The sequence below is a fragment of the Taeniopygia guttata genome, chromosome 4 (genome assembly GCF_048771995.1).
Source record: "Taeniopygia guttata chromosome 4, bTaeGut7.mat, whole genome shotgun sequence".
NCBI lineage: Eukaryota > Metazoa > Chordata > Aves > Passeriformes > Estrildidae > Taeniopygia > Taeniopygia guttata.
The window spans coordinates 48,447,853-48,462,841 of NC_133028.1; the positions used below are offsets into that span (position 1 = coordinate 48,447,853).

The 14,989-nt window shown below is 36.8% G+C and overlaps 1 protein-coding gene across 5 annotated transcripts in view; it reads left to right on the top strand.

The window, feature by feature from the left end:
* Positions 1–14,989, top strand: part of CENPE (centromere protein E) — a 39,183-nt gene that overhangs the window by 12,086 nt on the left and 12,108 nt on the right. Inside the window, exons 18-35 of one of the 5 annotated variants that reach the window (XM_030271644.4) lie at positions 392–466; positions 715–837; positions 1,189–1,323; positions 1,923–2,100; positions 2,546–2,700; positions 4,132–4,446; positions 5,243–5,554; positions 5,702–5,860; positions 6,346–6,555; positions 7,096–7,386; positions 7,489–7,647; positions 8,378–8,620; positions 9,806–10,048; positions 10,555–10,764; positions 11,668–11,958; positions 12,061–12,219; positions 12,983–13,225; positions 14,406–14,648. In XM_030271644.4, the coding sequence (XP_030127504.4) occupies positions 392–466; positions 715–837; positions 1,189–1,323; positions 1,923–2,100; positions 2,546–2,700; positions 4,132–4,446; positions 5,243–5,554; positions 5,702–5,860; positions 6,346–6,555; positions 7,096–7,386; positions 7,489–7,647; positions 8,378–8,620; positions 9,806–10,048; positions 10,555–10,764; positions 11,668–11,958; positions 12,061–12,219; positions 12,983–13,225; positions 14,406–14,648 (3,744 nt within the window). The remainder of the gene's footprint in view (positions 1–391; positions 467–714; positions 838–1,188; positions 1,324–1,922; positions 2,101–2,545; positions 2,701–4,131; positions 4,447–5,242; positions 5,555–5,701; positions 5,861–6,345; positions 6,556–7,095; positions 7,387–7,488; positions 7,648–8,377; positions 8,621–9,805; positions 10,049–10,554; positions 10,765–11,667; positions 11,959–12,060; positions 12,220–12,982; positions 13,226–14,405; positions 14,649–14,989) is intronic. The other 4 variants (XM_041715909.2, XM_072928549.1, XM_041715908.2 and 1 more) reach the window with 4 other exon arrangements.

Sequence of the window (14,989 nt, forward strand, 5' to 3'; positions counted from 1 at the left end):
CCTGTCAGTGAATAGATTAAATAATAAATATCTACACTGTGTCATAAAAAGCTGCTTAACATGACTAGAATTTGAAGTGTTATATGTGTACAATTTCTGCATTAATTGCTTTGATCACGTTGCTCTTGCTTCTCAAACTATTACAGATTAAATTGTACTCGAATCCTTTCTAATTACTGGGGAGCTAAAGCAGAGCTTTGCATCTCATATATCCGTTTTGAAAGAATATGTAACATCTTGCTTTGTAGCTGTTTAAGTAGATGTGTGAGTATATACTAATAAAAAAGAAAACACAATAGACCTGGCTTGTTTTCATGGTGTTGGCAACTAAAACTACTGGTGTGGGTGCTTTCTAACATCCTCTGCAATTTTGCTTTAATTTGCTCCACAGATTCAACTAATGCATGAAATTACCAGCTTAAAGAATCTAGTTTCAAATGCTGAAGTGTACAATGAGGAACTTGAGGTGAGCCTCTCCATGAATTTACAGGTAGTAAGACTTGTATGAAACGTGCTTGGTTTGTTTAGCTTGAAATACTAAATCTGCTGAGGACAAGCTAGACATGATTGTGCTTGGGTTAATCTTAGCAAATATTAGGAAGATATATCCAAGAAACACGAATGCTTTCTGTGTAGGTTTTGATAAATTCTGACCTGAAAAACCAAACTGAGCACTCCAATCTTCTTTGTCTCTTTTTCCTCTCCAACTTTTAGGCAGAAATAAATTCCAAACTGGAACAGCTGAAAGAGAAAGAGAACAAAATAAAACTATTACAGAATTGTGTGGAAGAACTACAAAAAGCAGGAGTGGAAAAAAAGGAGACATCTTTTGCACTGGTAAACTTGAATTTTCTACTGGCTTGAGAGATTACTTTGTTTTTTTGAGCTGGATTAAATTTAGGTATAGCCTTGATATGATGAACATCTGCTTCCCTACAGGCCTTGGGACATTCTGTTTTACAAAATTTAAAATTTTAATTACTACCTATCATACAGCAGTACTCTGGGGAATTTAAGCTATGAGAAATGCTGCTGTTTCTCCAATCTCTCAAACAACCTGATACTCTTCCCCTTAGAGTAAACTTAGTTTTCTAAGCCCCCGCTTACATTTTGACCACATTAAAATGAACACATTTACTTTATTATGGCTCTATCGATTTTTGCTTCTTTGAGTGTTGTCTTTTTCAGGGAGATTGGGATAAACTAACTGAAGAAATTCAGCAGCTGAATAAATCCCTCTTAGATAGTGAAGCCATAGCCTTGGATGCCAAAAAGGAATCTGCTTTTCTCAGAAGTGAAAATTTGGAGTTGAAGGAGAAGATGGCAAGTACTTGTTGAACTGCATTTATAGTTGTATCAAATGCTGTTAAGGGCCTGTCTGCTTCCAGGCTTGTGAAGAAGACCATCAGTGTGGTGGAGCACTCATCATTAACTTTCTCCAAATACTCTAAGTAATACTTATGCAGTTTGCGGAAAATGAGTCTCCAGGAAAGAGATAAAAAGAAAGTAAAGGCTTTTTTCCATAGGAGTGGATGGTTAGTTTTAGTTTTACCAGGAGGGAAAGAGAGCAAAGAAGCAGTCTTTAGTGCATTATTAGGACGTAAGACTTCAGACCCAGTTTTACCAGAGAACAAAGGAGAATAGGAGATGTGGACTCAGAAGTGGGATGGAGCTTACTTTGAGCTTTGGAAGAGTAAACACAAAAGAGTAGCAGCAATTATGGCCCTGAACTCTAAGGCAGGTTTTGTTAGAGGACTCTGACAGGAATACAGTTGTTAAGTTGTGCCTTATTCTGCCATATTTATCAATGTCAGAGCTGGTCAGAGTGACAACAGAAAATGGTACCAGGTGCATTATTTAAATGTCAAGTACATAGATTTTTATTCTGTGCGTGACTTGCATGTTGTATTGTTTTCCTGAAGAATGAACTCTTAAATAACCACAACCAAATGCAAAAGGATGTTCAGTTATATCAAAGCCAAGTAGAAGCGGGAAAAGCCAGTTACCGAAAAATGCAAGCTGACTTGCAGAGAGAGCTGCAGTCTTTATTTCAAGAAAACACAAGACTAACTTCACTGATGGAGGGTAAAGTTCCAAAAGGTACTGTTCCAGGTGGTGCCTTTTCCCTGCTCCCTCTCTCCTTCCTTTTCCTTGTAATGGTGGGAGGATAGGCAGGGCTATGGCTCTTGTCTTCCTCAATACATGGAGGTTCTGTCAGTATAAAGAAACCAGGATCTGGTATTGCTGGCATGGAGCAACTACTTGAGCATTTTCTTTAACATTCTGGAAATTGCAGCTTACAGAATATTTTGCACAGTCAAGTTAATGAAGACTGTTGGAGAGAATCTAAAATAAACTGGATACCAACCTAAGAAGTACTGACAGAATTCAGACCTGGAGCTTAGTCTTTTAATTGTTGGCAACAGTAACACATACTTTTCTGGAATTATAACTATATGACATCCAGAATGCAATATAAATCTGCTTAATTTAAAACATTTTTTTTCTCTTGCACTCGCTTATTAGTCTAAATTTAAATTTCTAGATTTGCTTTCTCATGTGGAGCTGGAAAAAAAGGCAGCTGACTTAAAAGGAGAACTAGAAAATGCTTTGAAAGAGAATGCACATCTACAGAAACAAGTAAATGAGCTATCAGAATTTCAATCTCTACCAAATACTGTTGAGATGCAAAAGAAAGAGGTAAAAAAATAATCTAACCTTTTTTTCTTGGTTTTGTGTTATACTTCACTGGTAATGTACTAATGGAGGTCTATTGGGTATGAAGCTTTAAAGCAAAAGTTGTCATGAGTCAACCTGAGATTTTACGGTTAAGTTTTAAATTGTTGCTTCTAAGATATTTAATATTTGTTCCTAGGAATAAGTTTGTTTAGTTTAATGTTTAGTCACTGACTACTACAATTATGCCTTATTTTCTAGTCCAACCTTTTCATGTCTATTTGCTGTGGTCACCACTGACAACTGAATGTATAGATAAAATGGTGTTTGATCCTGGGCACTATTCTAGAACTGATTTTTTCGTGTAATTGAGCAAAGAGAAAATGTCAAGATCTCTTAGCAGAAATTCTGCTTGAGAAGTTAGAGATTTACCTTGTAAATTCTAGAAAACTTGTTAGGAAACTCTTTTATTTCCTAACAGGTAAGGGGTTGGTAGACTAAGTATGCAGTAAATGTTTTAAAGGCTTTGTTTGCACACACTTTCTAGCTTTTTTTGTTCTACAAACCACTTGCTACTAAGTATGTGCAGTGAAAATTATTCAGGGCAAGTAATCTACAAACTCATTAATGCTTTGCAGAAAATTCCAAACCCTCCAAGGGTCTACTTCCACTAATTGACAAAATGTAATTAAATGTTAACAACTTCATCTCTCTGTTGATGCCCTAAATTTTAAGCTTCTATATTGTTCATATTCTCTAATGCATTAGTGTATAACTCTGAACTCTATATGAAACACTAGTTAGCTTTCTTCACATTTTGTTCAGACTGAACCGTCCTTCTGGGCCTGGGAACAAAGGTCACACCATTTACCTCAGGCCCTGGAAAATATAAACAAAAGTGAATCAGGGACGGGGGAGAAGCAAACTGGGGAAATGTGACTTTTACCTGAAGCTATAGTTGGACAATTAACCTCCGATATGCAAACTGACCAAACTTTTATCCGTCTGAGAACTTGTGAGCGTTGTCCATCTTGAGTGTAGCTTCTGCCAGGCTTTTGCACTACCCAAGGTGTATCCTCTGAAGGTCTTTAATAAATACCCACTTTATTCTCTAACTCTGTCTCATCTCTGTTCTAGGTAGCCAGTCCAAGGGAACAGTATTATGAAGAAAGCATTGATAAATGTGTAAATGCAGTTTAGGAGTCCAGTCTTAGCTCAAACATAGGAAATAGAAAGTATTGAAGAATTAGAGAGATTTCAGGTCTTGGGAATCCTTCTTTTTTAAAGATTCTTTTTTAGAGAGTTCTGTCCCAACAGAGCAAAACCCAATGTACTGTGTATGCTTGCCTGTACTTTATTTCCTACATCTTCACGTGTACCTGGTTTTTATTATGTAGTTCTACTAAATACTGATTTAGAAACCATTATATATTAATACTGTTTTTCTGTTGGCAGATTCTTGAAACATGTGAGGAGTTACGCTTATTAAAGTTGGAAAATGAAAAGCTACTTTTGGAAGTAGCTGATAATGAAATGAGATTTAAACATATGTCTGAAGAAATTGAAAAATCAAAAGACAATCTCACAGATCTACAACTGAAATATATGAAGTCTGATGAGGAATATGCAGCACTTAAACAGCTCCATGAAGAAATAGAACAAAAATACATAGCTGCATCAGAAACCAATGAACAAATGAAGCTCCAAATAGAATGCCTATCTAAAGAAGCACAAGAGTCTAAAACAATTTTGGATGAAGTTAAATTAGAGGTCAGTATCAGCTTGCTCCTTTTTACATATGAGACTTGAGGAATTAATTGAAAGTGCTAACAAAACTGTTTTGGAGAAATACTCTTAAAGGTGTAAATGACAATATCACTGGCTTCCTCTGGTATGAGTGGGTATTACTTATTCTGTCCCAGGAGTATATTGAAGGATTAGTCAGCTCAATGGACTCTTTATAGGCAAAGACATATAATTGCTCCAGATTCTTCTGTAATTGACTTTTTAATTATTCTTTTTCCATTTTTAGGTAATATCTTCATTATATAATATTTTTTTTCTATCAGTGCTGCTCTCGCCTACTTTATATAAAGTCATAGAACCTCGTTGGGATCTGGAGACCTGTTAGAACAGGAGTTCCTTCAAACCAGACAGAATCACCACAGAAATTGGCCATTAGAATGGAAAAATAAATACAAAAAATTTAAAAATAAAAATAAGTGGAGCATACATATTTTTAACAAAGCTTTGGGCACTGCTCTGGCTGTCATATTCCAGCTATGGTTTTGATAATTCCTAAGCTATGCTAAAGTTTGATGTGTATGTTTTAGTAAGACTTTCACTCCTAAGGAGCCAACACAGGAAGGTTCCTCTAATGTGACATAAACAAATGCTTATTTATTGTGGGCAAGAGTATAAGCAGTGACTTACAGTGTAATAATGACCTTGCTAGCTAGCATCTTTCTTCCTTTCTAAGTTCATAAAAAGTCTGTGAGAACATGTGCATATAATGGAGTTCTGCATTACAATGAAAGTGTCTGTCCTTTTCCTTTGCAAACTAAAGCTCTCTAGCAAAATGAAAGAACTGGAAGAGAAAGAAGCAGAGCAAAAACAACTTCTTGAGCTGAGAGAAAATCTTGTTCGGACTCAGCAGAAGTTAAATGAACTGGAACAATTAAAAGCGAAAGAAAGGATTAGTGAAGTAAGAATTGAGGCAAAAGATTTGGAGATCCAGGCAGTCTTGCAGCAGCTTACAGAATGTCAGGAAGAAATAAAAACTCTAACCCAGGAACGAGATGACCTGAAGCAAAAAGGGGAGTTTCTCCAAGCTGAGACAGAGCAACTCAGAGAGGATATAAAGGACACTGTTTCAATGGTAGGAGAAAGACTTATGAACTATATTAAAATATTTGGAAGAATATAGGAGTGGGAGTTTGTGTGGTCGTTTTTAATTAAGGAATGCTTACTAATATTACAAAACGCATGTATTTTCTTTGTGGATTTTCTCTCTTGTATTCTAAAGAACATCTTGGCACATGAAGATTTGAGAAATGCACAAAATTCTCTGAAGGAATCCCAGAAAACTGTCAAGAAGTTGGAAAAAAGTATTTCTGAAAAAGAATCTCAGATTCTGAGTGTTGAAGAAGCACTAGGGAAAACCATTAAAGAACTCCAAATACAGGTAAAACCTTATGCAATAATGAAAACAAGCCCAGTTAATCTACTTGTAGTCTCTTCTGCATGTCCTTAAAAACTTTTTAGGCTCTTGATAGCAAGTGGGCAGGAAAAGAGTACTGCTTAATCCAAGTCTTGACCAGCTGCTGCTGTTTCTGTAGAGCTTCAAGATGTAATGTATAGTCAAATAAACCTCTTTTAACTTGTGTGCCCCATGTTGTGGATTTGAGTGGTGGCATTGGATGGGAAATGGAAGAGGAGATGAGGGTTACTTAAGTGTAGAAATGAGGCTGATTGATATTTAAAAAAGGAATTTCATTACTTATAACAGTCCCAATGAGAAGTATAACACATGATTGTCAATGGCAGCTCAGATCCTAACATACTGCAGAAGGCTGTTATATAAATACTGTAGGAGAAAGAATCAAACAAAAATTTGGCATTTAATTTTATCTTAAATTGAGTATGCTGTCTTTGTATTTTTTTTTACAGATCTCAGAAATGACAGAAGAAATTCAAATCATCACATCAGAGAGAGATCAGCTGGCTGAGGAGAAATCAGGAAGTAATAGCTGTAGAGAAAGTGATCAGCTTCAGGTGCAAAAGGAGCAAATAATATTCCTTACACAAGAGAACCATTCATTGCAGGAGAAGCTGGACAGTTTACTTTTGAACAAAGAGGAGCTTGGGGAAGGAACTTTGGTAATTATGCTAAATATGTAATGGGAAGCTTGCTTACTTAAACTTTTGCTTCAGTGAAATGTTTGCAAAACATGGTGCAGAAAAGGATCGTGGTACTTGACTGCACCTCAAAAATCAAAGTTTATTATGGATTACTTGTGATAGAGGCCACCCATAGTGTTTATATAGATGTATATATACACATACACCTCTATTAGGAGAATGTCTATAAATAGAGTATTAACTTGATGCAGGATAGTTATGATCTGTACTGATCTGCACACAAATGTTCGATAATTAAGTAGATGAAGTTAAAAGCTGCTCATCTGAAAAGGGTGGTTTGGCTCCTCTGAAGCGTAGGTAGAACTGACTTTTTTCCTGGCACTAAAAGGGACATTGCAAGCAACATTTGATGTAATGGGATGTGCTGATTACACTTCTCCTTGTGCTTTTATAGCAGGGCCTCTGATTGTTGTACATAAACAACATGTCAAAGGTGTCAGATGAGCTTTTCCTAAAGCTGCATCCTGAATGTGTTTATTTGAATCTCTTACAAAATAGATACCACAGATTCAAGGACAATCTATGGAGCAAGAGTTATTTCTTCTGAGAGAAGAGCTGAACCAGGCGCAACGGAGATTGCATGAAATGGAGGAAGCCAAGGCCAGTGAATATCAAGGGGAATCTGAAAAAATGGAGAGAGCAGATGTTCCTCCAAAACCACATGACTCCCAGGAAGTCAGCACCCAGACAGAAAGAGATGATGATGATGAGGATTTTAAAATGCAACTGGAAAATCTCCAGAATGAGAGAGACCAGCTTAAAGAAACTCTACAGGAGACAATTAGCAAGGTAATAAAAGTAGTTCTCCTCCCATAGGAGAACAGCTTTAGTAGACTACTTAGCTTTTGCAAGTGTTGTTCAGGTGTTAATGACCTTGAATTGTGTCCAAAGAACTCCGAGATGCAGGAGGAGTTGAGATGTACTCATGAATCTCTTGGACAACATCAGGAGAAGATTGTGGAGCTGAAAGGAAGTATTTCAGAGAAAGAAAATCAGCTTTTGAAGGCGCAAGCGGAATTGAAAGAAAAAACTGATGAACTGCAGCAGAAGGTCAGAAGCAGTTTTGATAAGAAAATTACAAGTTCTGCTGGGTCTGGCTACCCGTATCTACTGCAAACTTCCTTTCCTAGGGCTCTAGTACATCTGATAAGGAAACCCATTATTTATAACTAAATATGTCTTGGTGCTGAATGACTGAATGTTATTTGGACCAAATAATGCACTTTAACCTCTCCGATTTCCTAGTCTTAAATTTTATAATTCTAATAACATAAAATGACTATCTAATTCTGATGATCCTTGAGCAACTTTAGGAGAGCTTAACTCATTCTTAAATTTGTTACACTATTATGAATTTGTTCTCTACTTCTTGTTTTCATGTCTGAAGACACTGTATGCTTCATTTTTAACACTCAGCAATGTCAACTATGGATACAGCAACTGAGGCATTTTTATGGATTTAGAATGTCTTGTGTGTTTTTCCACATTTTACTTTTGCCTTCCACTGAGTCAGAAACACTGACGTTTGATTGGCTTTTCAGAAAAATTTTGACTTTTTTGGCTTACTATGGCAGTAAAACTTTCCTTAACCCATATGTACGGACCATGCTACTGCATGATGATGCAACAACACTCTTCAATCCAAACCTCATTGCTGGGTTCACAAGAACATTTAGGATCTTATCGTTTTATTTGTATTTTCTCTAAGGCATCAAATTAGTTTTGGCCTTGTAGGAAGTGATTATAAATACCAATACTGGTTTGGATTTGTTCTTTCCAGCTCACTGAAGTCACTGAAAACCTGACTCGTGTCTCGGCTGAGTATGGCAACCTCCTGGCAGAAAAGCAACAAGCTGAAAAGGCAATGAGTGAGCAAGTGTGTCAGCAGCTTGAGAGCATCACTTTACTGAACAAGGAGAAGGATGAGCTTCAGCAAATGGTAGAGACTTGTAAAGAAAGGGAAGGACACTTGTTAAGGGTTCAGAGACAGGCAGAGATTTTGAAGGACAGCCTCACAAGCAAGGTGAGGAGTGTTGGTGTTTAGTCTCTATTATGTATTCTCATGTTTTGTTACGGGTGTGCCAAACCCTTTCTCCATATAAATCCTATTTAATTTTTAACATTCAGAGGATCTTTTTTGTGCTTGGCAAACAACCATGAACATGGGCAAAGGATTTTGTCTAAGTTGCTTTACTGGCATTTAGTTATATCACTGTCTAGTGATCACAGCCTTGTATCCCACTGGATTGGTCCAGCTTTGGAATGAGTGTGAATTTATCTGATGAGTGTGTATTTAATACAATATTCAGGTCTTGAACATGTCTTCCAACTTTTATAACAGCACTGTGTCGACAGCATTGGCTTAACTGGTTTTTTTATCTCTGATGCTTTGCATGCTCTTGAAGGTGCAAGTGGAATTGAAAGAAAAAACTGATGAAGTGCAGCAGAAGGTCAGAAGCAGTTTTGTCAAGAAAATTACCAGTTCTGCTGGGTCTGGCTGCCCGTGTCTACTGCAAACTTGCATTCCTAGGGCTCTAGTACATCTAATAAGGAAACCCATTATTTATAACTTAATATGCCTGGGTTCTAAATGACTGAATAGTATTTAAAATCAACAATGCACTTTATCTTCTCGCTGTTTTCGATGTCTTAAATTTTATGCATTCTAATAGTGTAAATTGACTATCTAATTCTGAATATCGTTGAGCAACTTTGGGAGAGCTTAATTCATTATTTAATTTGTTACACTATTATGAATTTGTTCTCTACTTCTTGTTTTCATGTCTGAAGACACTGTGGATTGTAGGCTTCATTTTTAACACTCAGTATTGACACCTATCAACTGTAGATTGAGGCATTTTTATGGACATATAATGTCTTGCGTGTTTTTCCATATTTTACTTTTGCCTTCCACTGAGACAGAAGCACTGACGTTTGATTGGCTTTTCAGCAAAATTTTGTCTTTTTTGCTTACTATAGCGGTAAAGTTTCCTAAAGCAATCCATTTATAACAACCCATATGTACAGACAGTGCTTCTGCGTGATAATGCAACAACACTCTTCAATCCAGACCTCATTGCTGGTGTCACAAGAACGTTTAGGAACTTATCTTGTTACTGGTTGTATTTTCTCCAAAGCATCAAATTAGTTTTGGCCTTGTAGGAAGTGATTATAAATACCAATACTGGTTTGGATTTGTTCTTTCCAGCTCACTGAAGTCACCGAAAACCTGACTCGTGTCTCGGCTGAGTATGGCAACCTCCTGGCAGAAAAGCAACAAGCTGAAAAGGCAATGAGTGAGCAAGTGTGTCAGCAGCTTGAGAGCATCACTTTACTTAACAAGGAGAAGGATGAGCTTCAGCAAATGGTAGAGACTTATAAAGAAAGGGAAGAACACTTGTTAAATGTTCAGAGGCAGGCAGAGATTTTGAAGGACAGCCTCACAAGCAAGGTGAGGAGTGTTGGTGTTTAGTCACTATTATGTATTCTGTCATGGGTGTGCCAAACCCTTTCTCCATATAAATCCTATTTAATTTTTAAAATTCAGAGCATCTTTTTTGTGCTTGGACAAAATCATGAGCATAGGCAAAGAATTTTTTCTAAGTTTGGTTACTGATATTTAGTAATGATATTGTCTACGGGTCTCAGCCTTGTATCCCATTGGATTGTTCCAGTTTTGGAATGAATGTGTGTTTAGCATATGTATGCATTTTTATTTAGTACTTGTACATGTCTTCCAACTTTTAAATGGCACTGTATAGACAGCATGGACTTAACTAGGTTTTAAATCCTTGGTGTTTTTCACACTCTGAATAACAGGTTTGGTTTGCAAGATTTTCTGCTTTGGTTATAGTGGTTTGATGTTAAGAACACTGTAGGAGAGTGGATGAAACAAAAAATTGGTATTTAATTTTATATTGAATTGAAGAAAATGCTGTCATTGTTTTTTTAAAATAGATCTCAGAAATGACAGAAGAAATTCAAATCATCACGTCAGAGAGAGATCAGCTGGCTGAGGAGAAATCAGGAAGTAATAGCTGTAGAGAAAGTGATCAGCTTCAGGTGCAAAAGGAGCAAATAATATTCCTTACACAAGAGAACCATTCATTGCAGGAGAAGCTGGACAGTTTACTTTTGAACAAAGAGGAGCTTGGGGAAGGAACTTTGGTAATTATGCTAAATCTGTAATGGGAAGCTTGCTTACTTAAACTTTTGCTTCATTGAAAAAAATTACAAAAGTCTGCAGAAATGTTGTGTTACTTTACTGCAGACCATTAAACAGCAGATGTATTGTTTACTTGATATATAATCCCTCCTTTTATTTACATATGGATATCTAGTACCAGAAATGTGACAAATGTTTTTCTGTAAATAAAATATTGGTAGTGGATGATGGTGTTCTACATTGATCTGCACATGGATGTGGTTCTAATAATCAAGTAAGCTGAAGCTATAAATTGTTCATCTGGAAAGGGTCATTCTGCTTTTTTTACAGTCTATGTAGAACTGACCTCTTTCCTTTTTCAGTGGAAGGGACATAGCACTCAACACTTGATATAACTGCATGTGCTGATTGTACTTCTGTGTGTGGGTGGATATATATATATATATATAAAATGTTAACTTATCAGTAAAATAATCTATATGCATTGTTTTTAATATTTAAGAGGCCATGGAAAAAATTCAAGTAAATTATTTTCTGGGCCTAGATAGCATTTTATACTGCTGAGACAAGAAAAAGAGATAAGGTCTCTAGTTTTGAGATGGGAGAGGTTTGTTGTGGAGCTTTTTTGTTGTTGCTATTCCTCACTATGCTAAACCTATGACAGTGAAACGTCTGATAACTTCTAAAAGAAGTTCTTGCTTCAAGTTTCATTTTCACATGTCTCTTATTTCACTAAACTTAAATTGAATAAGGAATTTGGTCAAATTTTAACACTCTAAAAAAGTACAAATCTGTCTAAAGCAGTGCTACTGTCTGTTGTACATAATCATCCTGTCAATGGTGTCAGATAAGTTTTTCCTAAAGCTGCATCCTGAATGTGTTTATTTGAATCTCTTACAAAATAGATACCACAGATTCAAGGACAATCTATGGAGCAAGAGTTATTTCTTCTGAGAGAAGAGCTGAACCAGGCGCAACGGAGATTGCATGAAATGGAGGAAGCCAAGGCCAGTGAATATCAAGGGGAATCTGAAAAAATGGAGAGAGCAGATGTTCCTCCAAAACCACATGACTCCCAGGAAGTCAGCACCCAGACAGAAAGAGATGATGATGATGAGGATTTTAAAATGCAACTGGAAAATCTCCAGAATGAGAGAGACCAGCTTAAAGAAACTCTACAGGAGACAATTAGCAAGGTAATAAAAGTAGTTCTCCTCCCATAGGAGAACAGCTTTAGTAGACTACTTAGCTTTTGCAAGTGTTGTTCAGGTGTTAATGACCTTGAATTGTGTCCAAAGAACTCCGAGATGCAGGAGGAGCTGAGATGTACTCATGAATCTCTTGGACAACATCAGGAGAAGATTGTGGAGCTGAAAGGAAGTATTTCAGAGAAAGAAAATCAGCTTTTGAAGGCGCAAGCGGAATTGAAAGAAAAAACTGATGAACTGCAGCAGAAGGTCAGACGCAGTTTTGATAAGAAAATTACAAGTTCTGCTGGGTCTGGCTACCCGTATCTACTGCAAACTTCCTTTCCTAGGGCTCTAGTACATCTGATAAGGAAACCCATTATTTATAATTAAATATGTCTTGGTGCTGAATGACTGAATGTTATTTGGAACAAATATTGCACTTTAACCTCTCTCCAAATTCCTAGTAAAAATTTTATTCATTCCAATAATGTAATTCAGAAGATACTTGAGTACCTGCAGGAGAGCGTAACTCATTCTTTAACTTATTACACTATTATGAATTTGTTCTCTACTTCTTGTTTTCATGTCTGAAGACACTGTGGATTGTAGGCTTCATTTTTAACACTCAGTAATGTCTCCTATTAACTGTGGATACAGCAACTGAGGCATTTTTATGGATTTAGAATGTCTTGTGGGTTTTCCCACATTTTACTTTTGCTTTCCACTGAGACAGAAGCACTGACATTTGACTGGCTTTTCGGCAAAATTTTGTCTTTTTTGGCTTACCCCCAAATTTTTACTGCCATAGTATCTTCCCTAAAACAATCCGTTTATAACAACCCATATGTACGGACGATGCTTCTGCGTGATGATGCAACAACACTCTTCAATCCAAACCTCATTGCTGGGTTCACAAGAACATTTAGGAACTTATCGTGTTACTTGTATTTTCTCTAAGGCATCAAATTAGTTTTGGCCTTGTAGGAAGTGATTATAAATACCAATACTGGTTTGGATTTGTTCTTTCCAGCTCACTGAAGTCACCGAAAACCTGACTCGTGTCTCGGCTGAGTATGGCAACCTCCTGGCAGAAAAGCAACAAGCTGAAAAGGCAATGAGTGAGCAAGTGTGTCAGCAGCTTGAGAGCATCACTTTACTGAACAAGGAGAAGGATGAGCTTCAGCAAATGGTAGAGACTTATAAAGAAAGGGAAGAACACTTGTTAAAGGTTCAGAGACAGGCAGAGATTTTGAAGGACAGCCTCACAAGCAAGGTGAGGAGTGTTGGTGTTTAGTCTCTATTATGTATTCTCATGTTTTGTTACGGGTGTGCCAAACCCTTTCTCCATATAAATCCTATTTAATTTTTAACATTCAGAGGATCTTTTTTGTGCTTTGCAAACAACCATGAACATGGGCAAAGGATTTTGTCTAAGTTGCTTTACTGGCATTTAGTTATATCACTGTCTAGTGATCACAGCCTTGTATCCCATTGGATTGGTCCAGCTTTGGAATGAGTGTGAATTTATCTGATGAGTGTGTATTTAATACAATATTCAGGTCTTGAACATGTCTTCCAACTTCTATAACAGCACTGTGTTGACAGCATGGGCTTAACTGGTTTTTTTATCTCTGGTGCTTTGCACGCTCTTGAAGGTGCAAGTGGAATTGAAAGAAAAAACTGATGAAGTGCAGCAGAAGGTCAGAAGCAGTTTTGTCAAGAAAATTACCAGTTCTGCCATTCTGGCCTGTGTCTACTGCAAACTTGCATTCCTAGGGCTCTAGTACATCTAATAAGGAAACCCATTATTTATAACTAAATATGTCTTGGTGCTGAATGACTGAATATTGTTTTTAATCAACAATGCACTTTATTTTCTCTCTATTTTCCCAGTCTTAAATTTTATGCATTTTAATGATGTAAAATGGGTATCTATTTCTGAAGATCGTTGGGCAGCATTGGGAGAGCTTAATTCATTCTTTAATATGTTACACTATTATGAATTTGTTCTCTACTTCTTGTTTTCATGTCTGAAGACACTGTGGATTGTAGGCTTCATTTTAGCACATTGTGATGTCTCATATGGATACAGCAACTGAGGCATTTTTATGGACATAGAATGTGTTGTGGGTTTTCCCACATTTTACTTTTGCTTTCCACTGAGACAGAAGTGCTAACGCTTGATTGGCTTGTAAGCGAAATTTTGTCTTTTTGGCTTTCTACAGCAGTAAAACCTTCCTTAAAACAATCTTTTTATAACAACCCATATGTACAGACAGTGCTTCTGCTTGATAATGCAACAACACGCTTCAATCCAAACCTCATTGCTGGGTTCACAAAAACATTTAGGAACTTATCGTGTTACTTGTATTTTCTCTAAGGCATCAAATTAGTTTTGGCCTTGCATGAAGTGATTATAAATACCAATACTGGTTTGGATTTGTTCTTTCCAGCTCACTGAAGTCACCGAAAACCTGACTCGTGTCTCAGCTGAGTATGGCAACCTCCTGGCAGAAAAGCAACAAGCTGAAAAGGCAATGAGTGAGCAAGTGTGTCAGCAGCTTGAGAGCATCACTTTACTGAACAAGGAGAAGGATGAGCTTCAGCAAATGGTAGAGACTTGTAAAGAAAGGGAAGAACACTTGTTAAAGGTTCAGAGACAGGCAGAGATTTTGAAGGACAGCCTCACAAGCAAGGTGAGGAGTGTTGGTGTTTAGTCTCTGTTATGTCTTCTGATGTTTTGTTACTGATATGCTAAACTTTTGTATAAACGTGTTGATTTTTAATTCTCGGAGCATCATTTTTATGGTTTGCAAACAAACATGAACATAGCCGAAGAATTTTGTCAAAGTTTGGTTACTGATATTTAGTAATGATGTCCAGTTTTGGAATGAATGTGAGTTTATCTTATGTATGCATTTTTAATTAGTACTTGTATGTGTCTTCCAACTTTTAAAAGGCACTGTGTAGACAGCATGGACTTAACTGGGTTTTGAATCCTTGGTTCTTTGCACACTTTTTGAATGCCAGACAATGT